The 27,884-nt window shown below is 42.4% G+C and overlaps 1 protein-coding gene across 2 annotated transcripts in view; it reads left to right on the forward strand.

The window, feature by feature from the left end:
* Positions 1-27,884, forward strand: part of LOC143794014 (kelch domain-containing protein 3-like) — a 170,782-nt gene that overhangs the window by 133,605 nt on the left and 9,293 nt on the right. The window contains exons 17-18 of one of the 2 annotated variants that reach the window (XM_077280931.1): positions 6,345-6,429; positions 15,754-15,858. In XM_077280931.1, the coding sequence (XP_077137046.1) occupies positions 6,345-6,429; positions 15,754-15,858 (190 nt within the window). The remainder of the gene's footprint in view (positions 1-6,344; positions 6,430-15,753; positions 15,859-27,884) is intronic. The other variant, XR_013220380.1, reaches the window with a different exon arrangement.

Genomic DNA, 27,884 nt, shown 5'->3' on the forward strand with positions numbered 1-27,884 from the left:
CCGCTGTAGCTCTACTTGGGATGTCTATTCTGCCTTCCAGGGAATTTTTTTATATTTTGTCTGGTGCCAGTATTTTTCTCTTTGAACTTTTCATATCATATTGTAATGTAGCCAAGAATTGGAGACGTTGTAAAGCACACAAACATCTACAGTGGTAAAAGTAGCTTGATGTAGAGAAATGGTACTTCAGCATATGCAAACAGCAGTAGGGCTCATCCTTGGAATGGCTGGCATCGTCAAAGATTGTTGCAATCTTGGTACTTCTACTGGAGCACTGCTGGGTATGGCTGAGGTCATAATATCTATGCATGTAATCCATTGGTATATGAGCAGGTATGTACAAGCAACAGCCCTACCTAGCTACTGGTCAGCAGTATGAAAATCATTAGTTAATACAGGCTATGTCATTGTGACAGGGGCCATTCAGTAACCGATAATCAATTTACCCCATGATCTTGGCCACCGTACTGTAGCTCAGTTTCAAGGTGTTTGCAATCTTCTTATAGCCTAGGCCTTCTTTATGTAGAGCAGATATTCTTTTTTTCAGATCCTCAGACTGTTCTTTGCAACAAGGTGCAATGTTGAACTTCCAGTGAGCAGTATGAGAGAGTATGAAAGCAATAACACCAAATTTACCTAACCTGCTTCCCATTCACACCTGAGACCTTATAACACTAACGAGTCACATGACACTGGGGAGGGAAATTGATAATTGAGCACTGTGTACTCACTTTTCTTGCTAGCGGTTTAGGCATTAATAGCTGTGTGTTGAGTTATTTAGAGGGTACTCCAAATTTACACTCTTATACAAGCTGTACACTGACTACTTTACATTGTATCAAAGTGTCATATCTTTAGTGCTGTTCCATGAAGAAATATAAAAAAATATTTACAAAAATGTGAGGTGTGTACTCACTTTTGTGATATACTTTATGTTAATAATTATCCTATGGACAGGTGCTTCTCACAAAATTAGAATATCGTCAAAAAGTTAATTTATTTCAGTTCTTAAATACAAAAAGTGAAACATACACTCACTGGCCACTTTATTAGGTACACCTGTCCAACTTCTTGTTAACACTTAATTTCTAATCAGCCAATCACATGGCGGCAACTCAGTGCATTTAGGCATGTAGACATGGTCAAGACAATCTCCTGCAGTTCAAACCGAGCATCAGTATGGGGAAGAAAGGTGATTTGAGTGCCTTTGAACGTGGCATGGTTGTTGGTGCCAGAAGGGCTGGTCTGAGTATTTCAGAAACTGCTGATCTACTGGGATTTTCACGCACAACCATCTCTAGGGTTTACAGAGAATGGTCCGAAAAAGAAAAAAAATCCAGTGAGCGGCAGTTCTGTGGGCGGAAATGCCTTGTTGATGCCAGAGGTCAGAGGAGAATGGGCAGACTGGTTCGAGCTGATAGAAAGGCAACAGTGACTCAAATCGCCACCCGTTACAACCAAGGTAGGCCTAAGAGCATCTCTGAACGCACAGTGCGTCGAACTTTGAGGCAGATGGGCTACAGCAGCAGAAGACCACACCGGGTACCACTCCTTTCAGCTAAGAACAGGAAACTGAGGCTACAATTTGTACAAGCTCATCGAAATTGGACAGTAGAAGATTGGAAAAACGTTGCTTGGTCTGATGAGTCACGATTTCTGCTGCGACATTCGGATGGTAGGGTCAGAATTTGGCGTAAACAACATGAAAGCATGGATCCATCCTGCCTTGTATGGAGCATCTTTGGGATGTGCAGCCGACAAATCTGCGGCAACTGTGTGATGCCATCATGTCAATATGGACCAAAATCTCTGAGGAATGCTTCCAGCACCTTGTTGAATCTATGCCACGAAGAATTGAGGCAGTTCTGAAGGCAAAAGGGGGTCCAACCCGTTACTAGCATGGTGTACCTAATAAAGTGGCCGGTGAGTGTATATTATATAAAGTCATTACATACAGAGTGATCTATTTCAAGTGTTTATTTCTGTTAATGTTGATGATTATGGCTTACAGCCAATGAAAACCCAAAAGTCATTATCTCAGTAAATTAGAATAATTAACAAAAAAAACACCTGTAATGGCTTCCTAAACATTTAAAAAGATCCCTTATGCTGTTTCAGTATGCTCTACAATCATGGGGAAGACTGCTGACTTGACAGATGTCCAGAAATCCAGAAAGCAGTGATTGGCACACTCCACAAGGAGGGCAGGCCACAAAAGGTCATTGCTAAAGAAACTGGTGGTTCACAGAGTGCTGTAGCCAAGCATATTAATGGAAAGTTGAGTGGAAGGGAAAAGTGTGGTTGAAAAAGGTGCACAAGCATCCGGGATAACTGCAGCCTTGAATGGATTGTTAAGAAAAGCCATTCAAAAATTTGGGGAAGATTCACAAGGAGTGGACTGCTGCTGGAGTCATTGCTTCAAGAACCACCACACACAGATGTATCCAGAACATGGACTACAAGTGTCGCATTCCTTGTGTCAAGCCGCTCATGACCAATAGACAAAGCAAGAGGCGTCTTATCAGGGCCAAGGGGAAAAAGAACTGAACTGTTGCTCAGCGGTCCAAGATGTTGTTTTCATATGAAAGTAAATTTTGCATTTAATTTGGAATTCCAGGTCCCAGAGTCTGGAGAAAGAGTGGAGAGGCACACAATCCAAGCTGCTTGAGGTCTAGTGTGAAGTTTCCACAATCAGTGATGGTTTTGGGAGCCATGTCTCCTGCTGGTGTAGGTCCACTGTGTTTTATCAAGACCAAAGTCAGTGCAGCTGTCTACCAGGAAATTTTAGTGCACTTCATGCTTCCCTTTGCCAACAAACTTTTTGGAGATGGAAATTTCTCCAACAGGACTTGGCACCTGTCCCACTGCCAAAAGTACCAATACCTGGTTTAAAAACAACAGTATCACTGTGCTTGATTGACCAGCAAACTCTCCTGACCTTCACCCCATAGATCTATGGGGTATTGTCAAGAGGAAGATGAGAGACACCAGACCCAACAATGCAGACAAACTGATGGCTGCAATCAAGGCAACCTGGGCTTCCATAACACCTTTGCAGTGCTACAATTTGATCGCCTCCACGCCATGCCACATTGATGCAGTAATTGATGCAAAAGGAGACCTGACCAAGTACTGAGTGCATTTACTGAACATACATTTCAGTAGGCCAACATTTTGGATTTTAAAATCATTTTTCAAGGTGGTGTTATAAAGTATTCTAATTTACTGAGATAGTAACTTTTGGGTATTTATTGGCTGTAAGCCATAATCATCAACGTTAAGAGAAATAATCACTTGAAGTAGGTCACTCTGTTTGTAATGACGCTATATATGAGTTTCACTTTTTGTATTGAAGAACTGAAATAAATTAACTTTTTGATGATTTTCTAATTTTGTGAGAAGCACCTGTATATTGCATTGTTATATTTTTTCCTTTGCATGGTTATGTGCTTGGTTTAGTTATTTCCACACATATCAATTTCCATGTGGGTGTGACCACTCACCTCCACTCCCCCCAACCCTTTTTTTTTCCTGGGAATTTCTTTCTTATTAACTTTTCTTTCCACCATCAGACATACTATCATGATTAAGAACTTTTTGCTCAAAATGTTTTGTCCAGATGTCTGAACGTCTGCTCCCATGATTTGCATTTTTCCCAGTTTTTAATGTTTATCCTAATAATTGTGAAGTTTTCGGGTTCTTTTTGTTCTGATATAGCGACTGCTTTATGAACACCCTTTTCTTGTGCTATCTGGATGTTTCCTTTGGTTCCTCCCAAATACAGATACAGATATGTAAATCTGTGGGGTTCTCTTATTTGTAGTTGAAAAACTTGATGAAGGAGCAAAGCCAGAACAAGTCGTTGTTTTCAGTTTTTTAAATAAAACCCTTTCTTCATCCATATAATTACTCCATTTGTTTTCTTAAATTGCGCAAAAACAGCCCATTCATTTTCCGAACTCCAAGGCCTCTTTCACACGTCCGTATATTTCCGGTACCAAAAAAAACGGTACCGGAGATATCCGTGTCCGCATGTGTACCACATCAGTACCACACAGTCGCCGGGGCAGAAGCGCTAGAGTATGCGCTGTTCCCCGGTGGCTGGTGCTGAAGCCGGCTGTCATCATTCTCCCCTACTCTGCCGGCGAGCAGAGGAGAATGATGAGCATTATATTAAAGTCCGAACAACAGCAGATGGTGGCTTTTGGGACTGTTACCCCATCATCCAACACCTGCTGTCACTAATAACCGTGACAGTAGGTGCGGAGGATGGGGGTATTCCACAGCCGCTGGCTGCGATCGTTCAGAAATAAATGAATGAAAAATCCGATGTGGGTTCCCCCTATTTTATTAACCAACCTGACAAAACTCACAGCTGGGGGCTGCAACCCCCAGCTGTCAACTTCTGCAAGGTTGGTTATCAAAAATAGAGGGGTCCGGATTCTGTTTTTTTAATTATTTAAGTAATTTAAAAAATCGCCATGGTGTCCCGCACATTTTTGGAAACCAGCATTGCTAAAGCTCACAGCTGGGGGCTGCTATTTTCAGACTGGAAAGAGGCCATTGATATAGGCCCCCCAGCCTAAAAACAGGGGGCTGCTGTTTTTAGGCTGGGGGGCCTATATCAATGGCCCCTTACCAGTCTAAGAATAGCAGCCCCCAGCTGTGAGCTTTAGCAAGGCTGGTTGTCAAAAATAGGGGGGACCCCATGCTGTTTTTTAAATAATTAAAAAACCAATGTGGGGACCCCTCTATTCTTGATAACCAACCTTGCAGAAGCTGAAAGCTGGGGTTGCAGCCCCCAGCTGTGAGTTTTGTCTGGTTGGTTAATAAAATAGGGCGGGAACCCATGTTGGGTTTTTCATTCATTTATTTCCGAACGATCGCAGCCGGTGTTATTAGCAACAGCAGGTTTCGGATGATGGGGTAACAATCCCAAAAGCCACCACCTGCTGACGTTCAGACTTTAAAATAACGCTCATCCTTCTCTGCTCTCCGGCATAGCAGGGGAGAATGATGACAGCCGGCTTCAGCACCAGCCGCCGGGGAACAGTGTTTACAGTAGCGCTTGTTCCCCGGCGGCCGTCCATGCCACACAGAGGACATCAAAGTGTGCTTTCCATGTGCACGTGTGCAGGACATTTTGCCATCCATGATGACAGCAAAAAAACAAACATGTCAGCGTGTTTTGCCCACGGACATACGGTCCGTGGAAACACACTGACATGTGCATAGACCCATTCATTTAAATGGGTCTACATGTGTACGTGTCTCCAGTACGTGTGAAAACTGTCACCACACGTACTAGAGACATGGACGTTTGAAAGATGCCTAAAGGGGTTTTGCAAGCCAGGGCTAATTTTCTGTAGGCTGAAACCTAACAGTGTGTAGTATACACGCTGTTATGATTCAGCTCTGCTTGACGGGTTGATCAGTCATCACGTGATCATTCATATGCAATTTGCATATTTGTTATATATGCCAATTAACTTTTATCTCTTCTCTCAATGCTTTAACATTGGCATTCAGAGAAACAGGAAGATTAGCTCATTTCCACATGACCACGTGCAGGCAAATCACACGAGCAATTATGTGATGACCAATTGAACTAGTAGAGCCTATTGGCAAGTAGAGCTAAATCCTAACATTGTATATCTTATGGGAATACCACAAGATAAAGTGCCAGCCAAAAATTAACCTTGGTCCATAAAACCCTTTAAGGATAATGCATTGACTTTGACTTGATGAAGGCTGGGCCCTCAAAATCAAGTCCTCTGGAAGGTTCAATGTTCCCTAGTCTGACAATGCACCCAATTACAGATACACTAGCCGGGAAGGCTAAATTGGTGTGATTTTACACAAGAGCTTTTTAGCACAAATAGCTGCCTACGATACATAGGTGTCAGAACACAGTGCTATGGATATGGCTTTAGCTACAGTACCCATGCTGATTCCTGTTCACTGCAGTACTGGGACCTTATCTAGGGAAGAAATTACACCAGGAAGCACAATAGAAAAAAAAGCTAAATGTACTGCGGCAGTGTCATGCGATGGGCAATGTTTTTGAGGAAAACCTTAGGTTTTGACATATGGTTTTTACTTTTAGACATACAACCTACCTAATCATTGTTGCCAAGTACACCCTTTAATGGCAATGGTATTCCCAAATGACAGAAGCCCCTTTCAGTATGATAACACTGTGGCAGTTATTTTCTAAAGAGCATATGTCAAATGAGAGCTGAAACCCAATCTGTTTCTGTAAGAAACTATTCTTCAACTTTTTCTTTGTGCTAGTATTTTTTAATAGACGGTAGATAAAATGTTTAAACTTCATGTATCTTTAGTGAAAGAGGAAAGTTTGCCCAGGATCAAGCTGCTTTCCTCCATGAAAAAGAAGAATTCAACAAACAGTACAAACTACGCCAACAGGTTTGAACTATTGGTTCTAGAATTCCATTTTTCACTTTGTGTTCCTCCCTTTTATTTTCTGGTGGTAGAATGAAAAGTGGCATTGATCGGTTTAAACTAATTATATAATATTACCTAGTATTGTCATGTAATCCAGTGTGCCTGAAATATTTTTCTACTCTTCTAAAAATATAAATAAACAGATAGACAGAACGAGGAGTGTATATGTATCACTCAAAATTGAAATTGCAATATTAAAAAAAAAAATTATAGAAATCACGGGATCAATAATTATATTAAAGGGTGTCTGTCACCCCAAATTTACACTCCAAGCTAACCATAAAGCTTTGTAGAAGATGGAGCAACAACAAAAATCTTGTATGCTTTTAAATCTAATCCCCTGTTGCTACAAGAAACAACGTCATTGTAATATGCTAATTAAGGTGATCAGTATATCTTAGTGTGGCTAAATGTGTCGGTGCTCGGTTCCCCCACCTATTTGGACAGTGCTGGTTTATCTCAAGCCAGCGCTGTAGGAAGATAAATCTCTGTTATGTGTCACTCGTTAATGAGAGAGCACACAAATCACTCTTTCCTCGCTTATGACATTGCTCATCATCTGTGCCATCACTTCAGTTCAAGAGAGAGCATACAAATAATAAAATGTTAGAGTTGGAAGTGACCTCATGGGTCATCATGTCCAACCCCCTGTTTAATGCAGCACAGGAATCACTAAGCCATTGCAGACAGATATCTGTCCAGACTCTGTTTGAAGACTTCCATTGAAGGAGTCTCACCACCTCTCATGGCAGCCTGTTCCACTCATTGATCACCCTCACTTTCAAAAGTTTTTTTTCTAATACCTAATTTGTATCTTCTGCCTTTCAGTTGCATTCCATTGCTTCTTGTGTTTCCATGTGCCTTCAGATATTTGTAGACAGATATTAACTCTCCTCTTAGCCTTCTTTCTTGCAAGCTCAATGTTCTCAGATCCTTTAACCATTCCTCATAGGACATACTTTGCAGTCCGCTCACCATCCTGGTACCTCTTCCCTGAACTTGCTCTAGTTTTTCAATGTCATTTTAAAAATGTGATGCCCAGAACTGGACACAATATTCTAGATGAGGTCTGACCAAGGAGGAGTAGAGGGGGATAATTACTTTACGTGACAGACTGAATGCTTCTCTTAATACATCCTAGAAATGTGTTTGCCTTTTTTGCTGCTGCATCACACTGTTGACTCATGTGCAGTCTGTGATCTATTACTATACCCAAGTCTTTTTTACACATGCTGTCGCCTAGTTCTATTCCTCCCATTCTATAGATGTAATTTTCATTTTTCTTGTCCAGATGTAGAATCTTGCATTTCTTCCTGTTAAATACCATTCTATTGCTTGCTGCCCATTGGTCAAGCTTATCTACATCCTTCTGAATCCTTTCTGTGTCTTCTCTGTTAGCTTTCCCTCCTAGCTTTGCGTAGTTTGCAAATTTATTTAGTTTACCTTCAGTTTTCTTATCTAGATCATTTATAAAAATGTTTAAGAACACTGGGGCCAGGACAGAGCCTTGTGGTACCCCACTTGAAACACTCTTCCAATTGAATGTGCAACCATTTATTACCACTCTGAGTACGATCACTGAGCCAGTTATGAATCCACCTAACCGTATCCTTGTCAATCCCATACTTGGTCATTTTTTCAATAAGGAAGTATCAGATACTTTATCAAATGCTTTGCTGAATTTGAGATATAATATATCTATCACATTTCCCTGATCCACCCAGTCAGTGATTCCATCATAGAAGGAAATTAGATTAGTCTGGCATGACTTGTTTGCTACTAACCCATGCTGGCTCTGGTTATTTATTGTATTCTTATCCAAGTACTTACATACATGCTGTTTAATAATTTGCTCAAAGATCTTTCATGATATAGAAGTAAGGCTCGCTGGCATGTCATTTCTTGGCTCCATCGTCTTTCCTTTTTTGAAAATAGGGACGACATTTGCCCTTCTCCAATTTTCTGAGACTTCTCCTGTTCTCCAGGATTTTTCAAAGATTCTGGCTAGTGGTTTTGCAATTTCCTTTGCTAACTCTTTCAGTACCCTAGGATATAATTCATCTGGACCAGGAGATTTCAATTAATTTAAGTTATCTAAGTGTTCCATCACCAGCTCTCTGTTTATAGATAGTGGGGATTCTTTTATTCCTTCGATGGCACCATGATGATCAGTTGAGGTTACAATTGCTTTTTTAGAGAAAACAGATGCAAAATAAGAATGTAAAAGTTCGGCCTTCTCAACATCATTTTTGACCACTTCACCCTTTTCATCCTGTAAAAATCCTATAGCATCTTTAACTTTTCTTTTGTTTTTGACATATACCCAAAATCCTTTTTTACTGCTTTTGGTCTCCAGTGCAAGCCTTACTTCATTACTGTCTTCAGCTCTTCTAATGGTTTCCCTGCATTCCCTGCAAAGAGCATTATATTCTTCTTTAGATATGCCACCCTCTTTTCATTTAAGATACATTTTTTCCTTTTTAACAAGTAATTAAGTTCTGAGTTCATACATCCTGGCCTCTTTAAATGCTTTCAATTCTTTCTTCTTTTCGAGATTGTTACCGATTTTTCATGAGAAATTTCATTTAGCAAAATCTCCCATTCTTCTTGAACATTTATGTTCTTTAGAACATCCAGATATTGGACCTTTCCTACCCTCTTTTTAAGTTCATTAAAATTTGCCTTATTGAAGTCCAACCTTAACGTCTGAGTCCTCCTTGGTCTACCTCCTCTTGTAATCCAAAATTCAAGGATAGCATGATCACTGCCTCCTAAATTCCCAGCCACCTTTACTTCCTCAACCATTTCCTCCCTGTTGGTAAGAATTAGGACCAAGATTGTGTTTTCCTGTTTTCGCAAGATGCAACTCATCTCTAGCAAGTAGTACATCATACACGTAATTCACTCCATGGTCAAGAAACTCAAAACGTTACTCACAGCACCATTGACGTAGCCAGTTGTTCACCTGTAGAATCCTTTTCAATCTCCTTGGTTCATGTCCATCCACTGGGAGGATGGATGAGAAGACAACCTACACTCCCAGTTCCTTCACTTTCTGGTCTAGGTCTTCAAAGTCTCTGCATATAGTTTTTAGGTCCTTTTATACTGTGTCATTTGTTACTACGTGTATTAGTAGATGTAGGTAGTCGTCTGCAGCACTGAAGAGTCTTGATACCCTATCAAACACATTATTGATTTTGGCACATGGAAGACAGCACACTTCTCATGAGGTAATATCCGGTCAGCAGATAGCGGCTTCTGTTCCACTCAGATCCCCCACGATCACCACTCTACTTTTCTTCTTCACCACAGTGCTTCTTTTTCTTCCTTCAATAGGCTTCTGATATCTTATTGTGGGGTGTTCTTTGAGGACAAAGCACTTTTTTGATATACATCTTCATGCTTGTCCTACGTGAGAGCCTGGCAACGGTTCTCCAACACTGTGGGTGCTGACTCCTCATCCTCCTGCTTCTTTGAGTCACATGCTTCCATTTCTCTTCTTCTGCAGGTACATTGAAAGGTGCTTATTGTCAAACATTCTGAACAGTTATTTCTACTCTGTCATTATCTTCTGCAGGAACACTGAAAAGTTCTTCTCTTGCAACATTTTGAAGGGAATCTTCTGCTCTGTCAAGGAAATCTTTGATGAGCTTCAATGTAGCTCTTCTCTCTTGAAGATTTTGCTTCTTTTCTGCTAAAAGAATAACAAGCTTGCATACCTGACACGTAAACCTTGTCTTTGCCTCTGGCAAGTCTGTAAATATATAGCACACATTGCAGCACACCATATGGATAATCTTCTTCTCCATGTTGAACAAAATGAATTTCTGTGGAATCAGCGTAAAGATTAAATTTCTGGTTTGATGACTTCCTCCCAGCAGTTTGATCCATCTACACCCAAACTCACGGCAACTCCTCACTGTGGACAGAATGCACTAGGAATATGTAAATTATCTTCTTCGAGCTTCAATTCCTGGTGTGAATTCTTGGTTCCTTATTTCTGACATTGCTCGTTTACTCCACTATCATTTCAGTGCAAGAGAGAGCACACAAATCACTCTTTCCTCGCTTCTCAGATGGCTTGTCCCCTTTGCTATCACTTCAGTGCAGGAGGGCGCACAAATAACTCTTCTTGCTGCTGACATCGATACACAGCTATACCAATGTGATCACCAAGAGAATGAATTATGAGTTGTCTCCTGCACTGAAATGATTGCGGAGGAGATGAGCAATGTCAGAAGCAAGAAGTGACATGCCAGTGACTCGTAGGCCCCCTCAGCACCGCTCTGCTCACCATGTGGTTTTCATCTCATGTCTGACCATCCTACTGAGTCTGCTGCATGCAGCACTCATGCACCTGCATGGTGTTTCCATCTGGCCTTGGGGGAGTGGCCGGTAGGAATTTAACCCTGCTGTGTCCTGCAGAGATTAAGTTCCCCTGCCAATCCTTTGTCTGCATGCTCTATATCTGGCAGCTACATCAACCACTCCTTACCTGAACATTTGTTCCTTCAATGTTAGTTCACTTGTATACGTGTCTTTGTGCTCTGTTCTACATTAACAACTAGTTTGCTTCTTATTGACCCTGGCTATTCTTACTAACCCTGTGCTACCTGACCCAACCTCAGACCCGCTGACTAAATTTTGTCTTTGCCCACTTGTACTGCTCACTCGTGCCTCTGACCTTTCGGTCAGCTGCTGCAGACCCAGGGACTGCCTTGGAGTGGTACTTGGCAATTACTAGCAGCCCAGCCTATGCTCACCATCAGAGGTTCAAGTGAAAACAAAGGTAGTTGTTTAGTCATGCCCCTCCAGGGTAAGCGCGGCCCGTAACACAGTGGGTTCTCACTCACCAACGTTACTTGGTCACTGTGTACCAGCATTACAAGAAGAGAATGATCAGTGTGCTCTCCCCTGCTTTGGTCAAGGTAACACTGTCAATCAACATAGAAGGAGTGGCAGTAATCTAAATAAGTGGGTGGAATGGTACATTTTTAGCCAGACATGGGTTGCACTGAGTACCTTTATTTGCATATTACAATAATGTTGTTTTTTGGATCAATGAAAACAGATTTAAAAAAACAAAAAAAAACTAACACTTTTTATTGTTGTGTTGCTTCATCCCCACAAGGGGTTATGGTTAATTTGAAGTGTACATTTGGGATGAAAGACTCCCTTCAATTATATACAAATGATAAAAAATGGAAACAAAGTTTTCAAAACATTTCAATTTATTCCACAACCAAATCAATGTAATGCTGAGCTGTTAGTGTGCATGGATTGAAGACTAGAGGGATCTGATTGCCACACATATACATTATGCCACCCCACAAGAATAGGACCTGTGTGACCTTCTTTCATCATGGCGTTGCCCACGTGGTATCCAGACCAATGTTTGGCTATCACTGTATCCACGACAAAACCGGGAGGATACGCTGAAGAGGATAGACCTCTATTCCATCCTCGATTGCCATTCTTATTCTGCACTCGATTGCCTTTAAGAGTGGTAGCACAAGCTCCATAGATCACTTGTAGCAGAATGTCTGGCTCATAGCCCAATGTCATAGAAATGCCTTCTGATAGTTTCTGAAGACTATTTGATGCCTTAAATTTGATATGTGACATCCAGTTTCAGTTGAAGTACAGAATAGAGCAATTGTGGAACCAGTGGTACAGCCATTTCTGCAAAGTGTCCCAGAAGCCATTTTTTAAGACAACAACACCAAAGCCACATGTTGCTCATGATACTTTGATAAGCCTGCATGGGCTAACATGCTGTTGTGGCCTACAGCGTCTCCAGAATTGTCTTCAATCAAGAACATCTGTGATGTCATTATCTTGATGATTTATGTGCCCAAGTGCACTCAATGTAGCAGAACAGTCATCAGCAAACCATTAATATCCTTATTGATGGTATGCCAAGGTGTTTGTCTGTATGTCTGCATGTGGTACTCATTCCCAATACTGAATAAATCATTGATGTTTTGAAAATGTAGTTTTTCTCATGTAAGGAGGCTGTAGGACACCTAGTAGTGAAGAGTTGGGAGAGAAGGCTGTTCACCATATCTCCACCCCTGGGTGTGGTTCACTTTGTAAAATGAGACCTGTTTGTCTCCCAGATGGCTGTGTGTATGGAGGTATGAAGATCTCCTGCATTGAGTACTTGCGATAAAGAACTAAGAAGCTGGACTCCAAGCCATGTTGGCTAACCAGTACTATTGTATGGAGACTTGTTACTTTATGTTTCACTTTGTGCAGGACAAAGGCTGTATTTAAAGTTTTCCTGTGATGTTATTTATGAGGACTGAAATAAACCAGCTGGACTTTAAATAGAAATGGTTCCTGTGATACATCAGATCACTTTCAAGTGAGTAGCATTGTTACATTTGGTGTTAGAAGTGCAGGCAGCATTCCCAGGGACCATGTGTGACTGCTACAGAAGTACTGCATGTCTTGGTTGAAGGTGTTATAAGCCAGAGAGCAATGTCAGACAGCATGGAGGACCTGATTAAACACCTGGTGTACGCCCAGCAGCAGCTCCGGCAACAGTTGCAGCTGCATGAGCAACAACTCCAGGCACAACAAGAGCAAATAAGCTGTTTATGCCACATCTCAAGCGACAGAACTGACAACAGCAGCAGATTGAATTACTCATAGAAGCGGTTCATGGCATCGTGGCAGTTCCTACTGCAAGTTCAGCAGACAACAGTTGACTTGCCTAAAATTATCACAGTAGTTAAAGGCAAACCTACAAAAGGCCTACTATGAGTTAGCCTTGCATGATACCAACAAATATGCAAAACTGAAAACATAAATTTTGGCGTGCTTGGAGTGACAAGGTCTGTCAGGTCACAGCGTGTCCACCGCTAGGCATATCACTATCAAACACCCTCACTCCCAAATGTTTGATCTGCTGAACCTCGTCCAAAAGTGGTTGCAACTGAAATTCCTCTACCCCAGCAGAGAAGGTAGAGACAGTTGTAATGAACTAGTTTGTGCACTCCCTTCCCAGCCCTATGCAGACTTGGGTTGCCCAGGGAGATCCCGGAATGGCAATGACTTGGTGGGACTGGTTGAAAGGTAACAGGGGGTCGATGGTTCCTTGTGGAGGCAACCCACTCCACACTGGGGGTCCCATCAGGGGGCAGAGGCTAAAAAGGGGGTGGGGCATTTCAAGTCCAATGGAATGTCGGAGATCATGCCAAAGTTCTCATTGGGTGTTGTAATTTACTGGAGATGCCACAGCTCAGGTCACATAGCTGGCCATTGTCTCCTGACCATCAAGCAAATGGACTGTGGCATGGGTTGCCGGTGTTCATTCTATGCGTGTCTGGCTTACAGTGAGGGTCTACCACCCAGTGAGAGGCCTCAAGCTTGTCCTGTAAAAGTGGTCTGCAAATGACTGGACTACTATAATCAGGGCGTTTGGTGACCCTTGTAAGGGCCACACTACCTCTCCAACTGATCCCTGGGAAAAAGGTGGGCGTCCGCTGCATTCACGGAGATGCTAAAGACTATTCGGTGGCCAGAATGGTCATTGAGACGGCCCTAGGTATTAAAAATCTCATATTTATTGAGGAGTCTAAGAGCAGGTGGACTAATTATCCGTGATCCAAAACCCAATGGATAATGGAGATTCTCTAATGATTGTTGAAAGCTGAACGAAGTCTCCACATTCAATGCATATCTGATGCCTTGTGTCAATAAGCTGATGGAGAGACTTGGGCCAGCAAGGTACATAACCACTTTGGATCTAACAAAGGTATATTGGCAAATCCCCATATCACAAGAAGCGAAGGAGAAGATGGCTTTCTCTACTCCCAACAGTTTCTTCCAATATGTCCAGATGCCCTTCCAGAGGGCCATGTACCACATCCTGACACCCCATAAGAATTATGCTGTGTCATACCTGGACGATATCATAATCTTCAGCCCAGATTGCAGAAGTCATCTGGGAAAGGTCAAGGCGGTGTTTCATACTCAGGAAGACGGGGTTCTTTATACATCCAAAAAATGTGCCATGGGGAAAGAGGAGGCCAAATACTTTAGATATGTACTAGCTAGAGGCAAAATCACATCCCAGATCAATAAAGTAGACACAATCCAGAACTGGACAAAACCACTCTCAAAAAATGCAATTTAGGGCCTTTCTGAGAATCATGGGGTACTACAGAATATTCGTTTCAAACTTTACCAATGATTTCTGACCTCCTTAAGGGGACAAAATCAGTCACGGCCAAATGGATGTTAGAAGCGGAGACGGCCTTTCAATGAACTGAAAGTAGCTCTGTGTAATTAGCCGGTCCTGGTTGCCCCCAACTTTAAGAAGGAATTTGTACTCCAAATGGACACCTTGGAAATTGGATTAGGAGTGGTCCTTTCTCAGAAGATATATGGAGAAGAGCATCCTGTTCTCTACTCGAGTAGTAAACTGGCAGCATGTAAGAAAAATTATTCCATGGTAGAAAAGGAATGCTTGGCCATAAAGTGGGCTGTGGACAAATCAAAAATTTTTATTATTGTCAGACCATAGTCCACTCAGGTGGATGAGGGGGAAAAGAGAAAAATGCTTGTTTAACCCCCTGGTTTCTAGCCAGGAGTTACATGATAATGCTGATGCATTGATGATGACAATGATGATGCTGTTGCTTGAGAATCCCATGTCTAGTGGTAGAAGGTGCCAAGCTCACTGCTTAAGGAGAGGGGGTAGGTATGTAAAGAGACTCTAGGATACCTCGTGGATGGGAGATAAACCTGAAGTAATGCTTTAGTAAATATAGGACTAGAAGTGAGGAATCGGCCATGACAGGCTGATTATGAGTAGCTGAAGAGTTGGGAGCAACAGCTGCTCCCCATATTTCCACCCCTGAGTGTGGTTCACTTTGTAAAATGAGACCACTTTGTTTCACAGATGGTTGTGTGTAGATCTCCTGGATTGAGTGCCTTTGCTAAAGGAATAAGATGTTGGACTCTAAGCTAAGCAGCTAACCAGCACTATTGTTTGGAATTGTTACATTGTTTCATTTTGTGCCAGACAAAAAAAAAGGCTGGTATAAATCAGCCAGACTTTAAATAGAAAGAGTTCCTGTGATACCTCAGATTGCTCCCAAGTGAATAACATTGTTACATTCCTCATTAGTCTCATTAACATGTCTATTGATCCTGTGATTTTGATATGTCCATTCATTTTCTTTTTAAGGTTGCAATTCCAATGTTGAGTCATCAACAATGAAATTGAAATGCCAAGAAGGAAACATCTTATTCATGCAGCATTTTTGTATGCAGGAACTTCAAGAAATGTTGGAAAAACACAGACTGCAAAATGAAACATGGCTGAAAGCAAGAGCTGAGGAAAATGACAAAGAAAGGAAAGACATTTGTAAACTAAGAGTAAGTTGTGATTGTGATGTGGGCATTATAAGTGGTCATTTTACCCTACGCAGATTCTTCTTCTTGCATATACCTTTTTGTCTGGGCCTATACAATTTCTCAAGAAAGATTATACAGAAACATTGATTTTTCTTTCTTAAATTATTATATTTAGGTACTTTAGGTTGTTGATGCAATTAGGAAAATGTTACTTGATATGATTGCATTTCCAGTCATTGAATAAAGCTGGAGTAAAAGAGGCTTCAGATCTACAACCTCATTTGCATATCAATTGAAACACTGATTTCTCAGTAATGGAGGAACAAACTGGTCATGTAAAGTATTTCTGGATTTATCTTTGAAAGGGTGACACATATACATATATGTACCCTTTAATGGTTTGTCCAAGATAATAAATAAGGATCAACCTTTTCCCCAGAAGCAAAGCTACTTATATTCAAGAGCTGTGTCTGGTGTTAAGTAAAATCAGTATGGCTGGTGAGAACCCTGCTCTGGGGCAAGGTCATCCAAATGGTAGAAACAATCTCTCCACAAATGTGCATTTCTGAGTATCTTTGAGTTGCTGTATCAGAAGACTCCTTCTAGGTTAACATATTCACTTACCGAACTTGAATTAAATTGCAGTCTGTTTGGAGAAGCAAAATGGGGGTAAGAACAGAACAACTGCCATGCAAACAATTGTGTATAGAAAAATGAATTAAATCCCTTTCAATTAGTCAGTAAACATTGAGTTAATTAGTGTACCCGACAGGTTGGATAGAATCAATATAATGGTGTAAGGGTACCGTCACACAGTGAAATTTTCATCGCTACGACGGCACGATTCGTGACGTTCTAGCGATATCGTTACGATATCGCTGTGTCTGACACGCTACTGCAATCAGACACCCCGCTGAGAATCGTACGTCGTAGCAGATCGTTTGGAACTTTCTTTCGTCGCTTGATCACCCGCTAACATCGCTGGATCGTTGTGTGTGACACCGATCCAGCGATGTGTTCGCTTGTAACCAGGGTAAACATCGGGTAACTAAGCGCAGGGCCGCGCTTAGTAACCCGATGTTTACCCTGGTTACCAGCGTAAACGTAAAAAAAACAAACAGTACATACTTACATTCCGGTGTCTGTCCTCCGGCGTCTCAGCTTCTCTGCACTGTGAGCGCCTGCCGGCCGGAAAGCGAGCACAGCGGTGACGTCACCGCTCTGCTTTCCGGCTATGGTGCTTACACAGTGCAGAGAAGCAGAACGCCGGGGGACAGACACCGGAATGTAAGTATGTACTGTTTGTTTTTTTTACGTTTACGCTGGTAACCAGGGTAAACATCGGGTTACTAAGCGCGGCCCTGCGCTTAGTAACCCGATGTTTACCCTGGTTACCCGGGGACTTCGGCATCGCTCCAGCGCCGTGATTGCAAAGTGTGACCGCAGTCTACGACGCTGGAGCGATAATCATACGACGCTGCGACGTCACGGATCGTGCCGTCGTAGCGATGAAAATGGCACTGTGTGACGGTACCCTAAAGGTACCGTCACATTAAGCGACGCTGCAGCGATAGCGACAGCGATGCCGATCGCTGCAGCGTCGCTGTTTGATCGCTGGGGAGCTGTCACACAGACCGCTCTCCAGCGACCAACGATGCCGAGGTCCCCAGGTAACCAGGGTAAGCATCGGGTTGCTAAGCGCAGGGCCGCGCTTAGTAACCCGATGTTTACCCTGGTTACCAGCGTAAAAGTTAAAAAAACAAACAGTACATGCTCACCTGCGCGTCCCCCAGCCTCTGCATCCTGACGCTGACTGAGCTCCGGCCCTAACAGCAGAGCGGTGACGTCACCGCTGTTGCTTTCACTTTCAGTTTAGGGCCGGCGCTTTAGTGTCAGGAAGCAGAGGCTGGGGGACGCGCAGGTGAGTATGTACTGTTTGTTTTTTTAACTTTTACGCTGGTAACCAGGGTAAACATCGGGTTACTAAGCGCGGCCCTGCGCTTAGTAACCCGATGTTTACCCTGGTTACCAGTGTAAAATATCGCTGGTATCGTCGCTTTTGCTGTCAAACACGGCGATACACGGCGACCTAGCGACCAAATAATGTGCAGACCTTCTAGCAGCGACCAGCAATTTCACAGCGGGATCCAGATCGCTGCTGCGTGTCAAATACAGCGATATCGCCATCCAGGTCGCTGCAACGTCACGGATTGCTGGCGATATCGCCTAGTGTGACGGTACCTTAAGTCTAGACAATGCACAGTCCAAAATCAATGTAAATCAATGTAGGCTATTATAATCAATGTCATGCATCCATTCATTGAAACCCACACAGCATTAAATCACATTAATAAGAAAAGCAGACAGCTGAGAGCTGGTGTTATTATTCTGGGAAGGGGCCAATATCCATAAAGATTCCCAGCCTAATAATATCAGCTCACAGCTGACTGCATAGCCATTACTTGTTATTAAAAAGCAGGGACCCCCAAAAAATGATGTGGGGTCCCCACCATTTTTAAAAGCCAGCAAAGGCTAAAATAAAAAATCGAAGTAATCCTCACGTCTGCCGTTAGTCCATAATGATAATAATAATAATCTTTATTTTTATATAGCGCTGGATGTCCTCATGAACTGGAGACTGGGAATTTTTCCCACGCTCGAGTTCATATGAGGACATCCAGCAGGGGGCGCATCACTGCAACTCAAGGTAACTACAGGTCATTCCCCTGCAATCCATTCATTCCCCGAGTTTTTACAGGCAGGGGCGGCTGCATTAACAGGCTTCTGCTTGTAAAATTAGTTAACCCTTTCAGATGGATTTACAACGTGGGACAGAACGACGGAAGGTATGGAATATTGTTGTTTATTTTTTTAAATTTGTTTCAGGTGACAAGAGTCTTCAGGTGGATTAAGAGTCTAATAAAATATTACAACACCCTGTGTCTTTATTTCATTAAAGTACTTTGTAATAATGTGTGTGTGTTTTCTTAACCATTTCATACTATTGTATTAATAATGGATAGGTGTCATAATTGACGCCTCTCCATTATTAATCTGGCTTAATGTCACCTTACAATAGCAAGGTGACATTAACGCTTCATTACCCCATATCCCACCGCTACACGGGAGTGGGAAGAGATTGGCCAAGTGCCAGAATAGGCGCATCTTCCAGATGTGCCTTTTCTGGGGTGCCTGGGGGCAGATGTTTGTAGCCAGTGGGGGGCAATAACCATGGACCCTCTCTAGGCTATTAATATCTGCCCTCAGTCATGGCTTTACCGCTCTGGCGGAGAAAATTGCGCAGGAGCCCACGCCAATTTTTTCCACCATTTAACCCTTTATTTTACCAGCTACAGCGCCCAAATTTTGCACATACACACTACTAACATTAGTAGTGTGGAATATGCAAAAAAAAAAAAGGGATATAAGATGGTTTACTGTATGTAAACCATGTCTCATATCCTGTCGGGTTTGTGAAGGAGAAATGAAAAGCCGGCAATTGAATTACCGGCTTTTATGATATCTAGCGCAGTATGAAATAAATATATATATATATATATATATATATATATATATATATATATATATATATGTGTGTCTCAATGACACACACATATATATATATATATATATATATATATATATATATATATATATTTGTTTCATTGTCTCAATGACACACACATATATATATATATATATATATATATATATACCTATTCTATGTGTAGGCATTTATTCTACCTATTCTATTCTATTCTATTCTGTAAATGTGATTTTACTGTACACCCCACTGAATTACCGGCTTTTCTCTCTAACACCGCTACGTATTTCTCGCAAGTCACACCGTAATCCGTATTTTTCTCGCCCCCATAGACTTTCATTGGCGATTTTTTTTGCGCAATATGGTGACAAACGCAGCATGCTGCGATTTTCTACGGCCGTAGAAGACCGTATAATACGGATCCGAACAATACGGCTGATAGGAGCTGGGCCATAGAGAATCATTGGGCCGTGTGTTATGCGTATTTTACGGACGTATTTTCTGCGCTCATATGTCCGTAAAACTCGCTAGTGTGACGCCGGCCTAACACATAAATTAACTGTGGTTTATCACCTTTGGGAAGTGTAGTTCAAGTTACCTAGCTATCAGTCTGGAAAAAGTTATAAAGCCATTTCTAAAGCTTTGAGACTCCAGCGAACCACAGTGAGAGCCATTATCCATAAAAGGCAAAAACACGGAAAAGTGGTGAACCTTCCCAGTAGTAGCTGGCTGACAAAAATTACCCCAAGACCACAGCGACAACTCATCCAATAAGTCACAAAAGAGCCCACAACAACATCCAAAAGAACTGCAGGCCTCACTTGCCTCAGTTAAGGTCAGTGTTCATGGCTCCATAAGAAACAAACTGGGCAAAAATGTCCTGCACGGTAGAGTTCCAAGACAAAAAAACATTGCTGAGTAATAAGAACAAATAGGCTCATTTCAGTTTTTCTAGAAAACATTTTGATGATCCCCAAGACTTTTGGGAGAACATTCTGTGGGCTGACAAGACAAAAATTGAACCTTTTGGAAAGTGTATGTCCCATTACATCTGGCATAGTAACACAGTATTTCAGAAAAGGAACATTATACCAACAGAAAAGTATGGTGGTGGTAGTGTGATGGTCTGGGGCTGTTTTGCGCCTTCAGGACCTGGAAGACTTGCTGTGGTAAATGGAATCATACATTTTTCTGTCTGCCAAGGTCTAAGGGGTAAAGTTTCTCCATGTGGAGAGTGGCATACCAGCTCTGGCATGTCGAGGTAAGGAGGCTTATTCACTGTATAATACTCCTCTGGGAAATGTAATATTCAAATTACCTCTTCAAAGAAGAGGACTTGAACTCTGTAGCACCACTTGTTGGAAGCAGCAATCCTACAAGTCACTATCGACCCTGTAACGAGTCTTGCACTATAAGTTAGGCTTTTTACTAAAAAATCCTGAAGGAGAATGTCCAATTATCTGTTCGTGACCTCAAGCTGCAGCGCACTTGGGTTATACAGCATGACAACGATCCAAAACATAACAGGAAGTCCATGTCTGAATGCTCAAGATTAACAAAATTAAGACTTTGGAGTGGCCTAGTCAAAGTCCTGACCTTAATCCGATTTAGATGGTGTGGCAAGATCTTAAAAAGGTTGGAAACCCTCCAATATGGCTGAATTACAACAATTCTGAAAAGACGAGTGGGCCAAAATTCCTCCAGAACATTGTAAAAGACTCATTGCCCATTAATGCAAACACTTGATTGTAGTTGTTGCTTTTATGAGTGGCCCCACAAGTGATTAGGTTTAAGGTTGGGGTTACAGGGTCACTGGCAATGTAAGGGTAGATATGTATCACGAAGATTGCTATCTTCCATGATGTGAAAAGCCAGAGGTTTCTCTCCAGCATGTTATGTGCTGAGAGGATTTAATCGGCCCTGACAGGGTTGTGTTTTTTGTGAGTAGCTCTAAGGGTAGGGGGGGACGATTACTCACCATATCACCACCCAAAGGGTTTGGTTCGCCAAGATAAATGTCCTGCCATAAAGGTTTTTTTCTCTGTATGTGTGTCTGGAGGAAGGAGAGCACCAGAGAAGTGTTTATGTGCAACTGTGCTAGACTCTGGTGATTGTACCCTGAGTTGGCGGATTCCCGCAGGCATAAGGACTGTGCTATACCTTATCTTTTAGTTTCTTGTTTTTTCCAGAAAGGCCATGTTTATTTTATTGAACCCTGCTCTGGTTTATACCGTGATTTAAATTAACCAGCAGAAGAAACAGTCCTGTGTCTAGCTCTGTGAGCAGCAGAGTGAGCCGACCTACCACAGTTGGTGTTTTAAATGTGGGCAAAGTTCCAGGAATATGTGTAGCTGCTATGGATAACCTGCATGTCTTTGATGAAGTTGACAGTGAGTCGAGAAGCAAAGTCAGACACCAAGGAGGACCTGATTATGCACTTTGTGAAAGCACAGTAGCAATAGCTGGCACATCAGTAGACAAATAAGCTGCTTATGCAACAGATTCAACAGAAACAGCAGCAGCTCCAACAGCAACAGCAGAAAGACCAGCACCAACAACAACAGCAGTAGATTGAATTGCTTGCAGAGGCGATTCGTGGGATGCCGGCAGCCCCTTCCCCAAGTCCAGATAACAACTCACATGTCTGGAAGACTGTAAGACGGGCCATGCAGAAGATGATCCAGGGGGATGATGTGGAAGCCTTTCTCATGGTTTTTGAGATGGGAGAGACTTCTTCCAGATCAGTAGGGCTGAGGTGCTGGCGCCATATTTCACAAGTGAACCCCAAAAGGCATATTAAGACTTGGCGTATTCCTTGGCATCCTACAGTGCTAAGTTAAAAAACAAAATCTTAGCATGCCTGGAGTAACTGTATCGGTTAGAGCTCAGCAAGTCCACCACTAGGCATATGCCTGTGACAAACCCCCTCACTTGCAGATGTTTGCTTTGCTACATCTAGCCCAGAAGTGGTTGCAGCCAGAGTCTTCCACTCCTGTCCAGATGGTCAAGCGTTTGATAAATGACAGATTCATCAACTCCTTTCCCAAACCGGTGCAGACCTGGGTTGCCCATGGCAACCCTCGGAATGCATATGACATGGTTGGCCTGGTGGAGAGGTACCAGGTTGTCGAGAAATCTGTAGGAAAAAAGACATCATCACTTCCCCGTACTGGAATACCCAAAAGGGGGCAGGCCCGCTACTGATGGGATCTAGAGCCACAAATGAGGTCATGTCCAAATTCCACTGAGGGTCCCCCAAAGACTGTTAAGGAAGCGTGGTCTGTTGGGAATGTCACAGTCCTGGACACATAGCCGCTAGGTGTCATATGTCCCCTGAACTATTGAACTAAAACCTAGTGCAGCATTGTTCCTGTTACATATCCAGTCTGCAAAGTGGACAGCCAACACGGTAAGGGACCACAGGCATGTGCAGTGTTAGTTAATGGTGTAGTGGCACTTAGACTTTTGGACTTGAGAAGGCTGGTGACCCTGATCAAATGTGCTAATCCCTGACAAATTTGTGAGTGTTCGCTGTATACATTAGTAGCCAAGGACTACCCAGTGGCCAGAGTAACCTAGTGGCCAGAATAACCTTGGTAAAAGACTGTGGTACCAAGTGCCATTAGGTCAGAGTAGTCAAGGACTGGATACATCCGGTCATATTGGGGCAGGACTTTTCCTTATTTTGATACTTGTGGCAAAGGGAGGTATACCGAGCATCGTGAACAAATGCCAGACCCCTTGAAAAGAGACCCCTTCAAAAATCAAAGGTGGATGAATTCCCTCTGTGTCTCCTTTCTGGTGAGAATGATGAGACTGTGACAGAGGAGACCAACCTCCCTAAGTTGAGTGTACAGAGAGATCTTTGGGACTGCTCAAATTAGGGACCTTACTTTAAAGGGGTCATTTGATAATGTTACCATCTGTAACAGGGTTGCTTAAGAGCTGGGGGTAGACACCAGGTTCAAACACTTGGCACTCAATGAGGAATTGTTGTATCGGGTGATTAAACTGAGGGGAAATTGTGGAGCAGCTGTTAGTTCCAGGTCCCTATCGGCAGAGAATTTTAGACATGGCCCTTTCGAGGTTTTGGGACATATGGGTGTAGGAAAAACTTGAGAGGGTGATACAGAGGTTCTATTGGTCCGGATGCTACCGGGAGATCCTAAATTATTATAGGTCCTGCCCCACCTGCCAGGTAACTGCTTGCTCTCCCCACTCCCGAAGTCCACTAGTCCCATTACCTGTTATAGAAGTCCCTTTTGAAATAATTGTGATGGACCTAGTATGTCCCATAGTTAAGTCTGCACAGGGACATCAATACTACCTATTCTCTGAAGTGCCGGGGAGTATGCATGTTTTGGAGCATGATTCTCTGACAGAGCCACATGTAAGGGTGAATTTTAAGCCATCTACAATTCCCGAAGCACGCAGTGGGGAATCTCAAACGGGGTGATGAGAATGCTAGACTTCGGCATGATTGAGAAGTCCAAAAGCGGGTGGTTGAGTGGCAATTTTGTAATGACTAGAGATGAGCAAATATTTCAATATTCGGTCGGGCTCATGATTGCCGAATTTGCAATATCTGCCAATTTAATCATCGATTTAATCTCTGAATATAGCTAAACATACACAGCACAAAAGCCGGTGTTTCCCACACTGTGTGACAGTGTGGGAAACCCTGGCGTAGTGCTATTGGTAGATTGTTACCTCCATCAGAGCTCTGCGGGGTCACACTGTCAGAAGTCAGCGTGACCATGCAAAGATGTGGTGATCCGCAGTAAGAAGCTTACTGCTGTCAGATTGCCGTGTGGTCACCCTGTCAGACATTAGCGTGACCCCGCAGAGATACCGTGACCCGCTTCGGTGACCTGCTGTAAAAAGCATACCGCAGGTCAACAGGCACCGGGTGATGAGAGACTATTACTCCTGTCAGGCTATGTCTGCTGTCACTGATAACAGTGATATCAGGAGCTGCTGATGGGAGAAGTAATCTCTCGTGAGTCGGTGCCTGTGTTCAAAGTTTAAAAAATAAAAAAAAACACATTACACTCACCTAACACCAAATCTCTGATGCCCTCCTATAAAAAATGTAAAATAATTATATGTACACACAACACCCAATCCCCGATGCCCATGTCTCCTTGAAAAAAAAAAATCAAAAATAAGAACCCACCATATGCTCGCCTGTCTGTGGTAGTCCACATAATCCCGAGAGTCCCATGGCAATCTCACTTATAGAACAGTCACATCAGGAGATGTGACTGATCTAACCGGCCGCTTACGATCCACTGACAGGAGGTAATCGCTCCCACAGTGTATCACTAAGTTGCTGAGAGAGAGGTCACACAAGTTCATGATGAACTCCGGTGAACTTTCTCACACAGCAGTGGTATCGTACGCGAGATCACTGGAACTGATCAGCTGATGAACTCCGATTACCTCTCTCACAGCAGCTCATTGCTATACACTACAGGAGTGATTATCTCCTGTGCCAATATATAGCAGGCTGTCTGAGAGCAATCATCATCGTGGGACATTATGATTATCGTCTCTGTGGACAGGTGAGGAATATTGTGGTTTATTATTTTATTCTTGTTGCAGGAGATATTGGCATCAGTGGATTAGGCATTCAGTGAGTATGTTTTAATTTAGATTCAATAAAGGAGTCTGTGTCATTTCAAATAAAGAACTTTCTTCTGGGTGTGTTTTTTTATAATATCACTATGGGGTTAGTAATGGGGGCATCTTATAGAATCCTCTCTATAACTAACCTGTGGGCTTGATGTCACCTGACAATACAAAGGTGACATCAACCCCTCCAAACCATTACCCCACTTGTCACCGCTACAGGCAAGTGGGAAGAGCGAGGCTAAGTACCAGATTTGGCGCATCTTACAGATGTGCCTTTTCAGGGGCAGCTGAGAGCTGATGTTTTTAGTTTGGGAGGGGGCCAATATCCATGGCTTCTTCGTAGGCTATTAATATCAGCCTGCAGCTGTCTGCCTAGTCTTTGGTAGTTAGATTTTTTAGGGGACCCCATGTCAATTTTTTTCTGGGGCCCCCCTGTAAACTAGCCAGTAAAGGCTAAGCAAACAGCTGTGAGCTGATATCAATTGCCTGGGAACCTTTATGGCTATTAGCTCCTGTATTAACATCAGCCCTCAGGAGTCGGCTTTCCCTCTGCTGGTTATGAAAATTACATGGGAGCCCACACTTTTTTTTTTTAATTTTGTAAAAAATTAACAGTTGCTGTTTGATTACAGCTTAAGTAGGTTCATTCTGTTAACGCTCCTACATAGGCTGGTGACAGTATGTGCATGTGTTCGTGCGCATGTGCACAGGTGTGTGTGTGTGTGTTTACTTACCATTTTAGTAATGAGGGTGTCTGGCTGACATCTCTTTATTACTAAACCTAGGGCTTGGTGTCAATAATAGCTGCTAACACCAAGTCCTAATCCCATTACCCTGATATTACTGCATCAAAATGAAAAAAAGAAGGTCTTGAACCAAGAAATTACAGCACAAAACTTTTTTTAACCCTTTAGTAACCGAGCCAATTTTGACGTTAATGACCAAGCCAATTTTTATAATTATGACCACTGTCACTTTATGAGGATATAGCTCTGGAATTCTTCAACGGATTCCACTAATTCTGAGATCATTTTTTGTGACATATTGTACTTCATGTTCGTAGTAAAATTTCTTCAATATGACTTGCATTAATTTATGAAAAAACAGAAATTTGGAAAAAATTAGAAAACTTTGCAATTTTCAAACTTTTAATTTGTGTGCCCTTAAATCACAGAGTCGTGTCATACAAAATAGTTGATAAATAGCATTTCCCAAATGTCAACTTTACATCAACACAATTTTGGAAACAATTTTTTTGTTCGAACGTTATAAGGGTTAAAATTTGACCAGCAATTTCTCATTTTTCCAACAACATTTAAAAAAACATTTTTGTTAGAGACCACCTCACATTTGAGTTTGGGTGGTCAATATGACAGAAAATACCCAAAAGTGACACCATTCTAAAAACTGCACCCTCAAGGTGCTCAAAACCACATTCAAGAAGTTTATTAACCCTTCAGGTGCTTCACGAAAACAAAAGCAATGTGGAAAATTTGTTGTGCAATTTCTCCTGCTCCTGAGCACACCGATACCACATATGTGGGGGAAAGGCACTGTTTGGGCACATGGCAGGGTTCAGAAGGGAGGGAGAAATGTTTTACTTTTTGAATGCAAAATTGGCTGGAATCAGGGCGAGCGCCATGTCGCATTTAGAGACTCCCTGATGTACCCAAAAAGTGAAAACCACCCTAACCACAACCCTAACCACAACCCTTACACCAACACCCCCTAACCGCAACACCACAACTGTAACCCCAACCGTAGCCCCAACACAACCCTAACCCCAACACAACCCTAACCCCAGCACAACACAACCCTAGCCCCAACTCTAACCCTAGCACAACCCTAACCCTAGCCGAACCCTAACCCTACCCCCAACCCTAAACCAACTCTAACCCTAGCTCTATCCCCATACCTAACCCTAGCCCCAACCCTAACCCTAGCCCAATCCTAACCTTCGCTCTAACTCCAACCCTAACCCTAACTGCAGAGAATGGAAAAAAAAAAAAAATATATATATATATATATATATATATATATATATATAATATTTTTAAAATATTGTTACCTAGCTAATGAAATCACAAAGGGGGTTTTTATTTTTATTTTATCACTGTGATAGGGTCTATCACAGTGATCAAAGTGAACCAATAGGTAAAATCTATTGTTGCCAGGTACCGGCCTGAAGGTCTCTGTGGGCACACTGCGCATGCATGGCTTGGGGAACCTCATTTCTCTCTGCTCTGGTATACTAGATCATATCAGAGGAGAGAGAAATTAATGGGAAATTGGACCTTTTTTTTTTTTCAATCGCCGTTATTCGGTGAATAGCGGTGATCACAAGACTGGGGATGGTAAAAACGGACCCGAATCATGTTCTGCGGGGTCTCAGCTACCCCGGAGATTTTCCAATGCTGAGGGGCACTATACCCTTATTTCTCAGCTGAGGAATAAGTACCCTTAATTGCATCCGTTGAAATGTGTATTGGCGGTTCTTAAGGGGTTAAATATCTTTATTTAGCTCAGCAAAGCCTTCATTGATGTACAAAAATGCATACAAAACCGTGGCAAAAAAATGCACCCAAAAAATTGGCAAAAAATGCAGAGATGCAGAAACCTTGCAGAAATTTCTACAAGCAAATACTCAACATGCGCACATACCCTATGGCTGCAGTCACACAAGCGATTTTAAAATCAGTCCAAGTTTGTTCCTGCAAAGTCTGATTAGTATAATGCAAGTGTCATGCCCTTTTCATGTGAGTACAATCCGATTTTTAACACCTAGCATCCGATTTACATCCTAAGGCCGTTTTACACTTCCTGATATTTCTGGTACTGGAAAATAAAGGTAGCAGTCATGTCAGTGACA

The sequence above is a fragment of the Ranitomeya variabilis genome, chromosome 1 (assembly GCF_051348905.1).
Source record: "Ranitomeya variabilis isolate aRanVar5 chromosome 1, aRanVar5.hap1, whole genome shotgun sequence".
NCBI lineage: Eukaryota > Metazoa > Chordata > Amphibia > Anura > Dendrobatidae > Ranitomeya > Ranitomeya variabilis.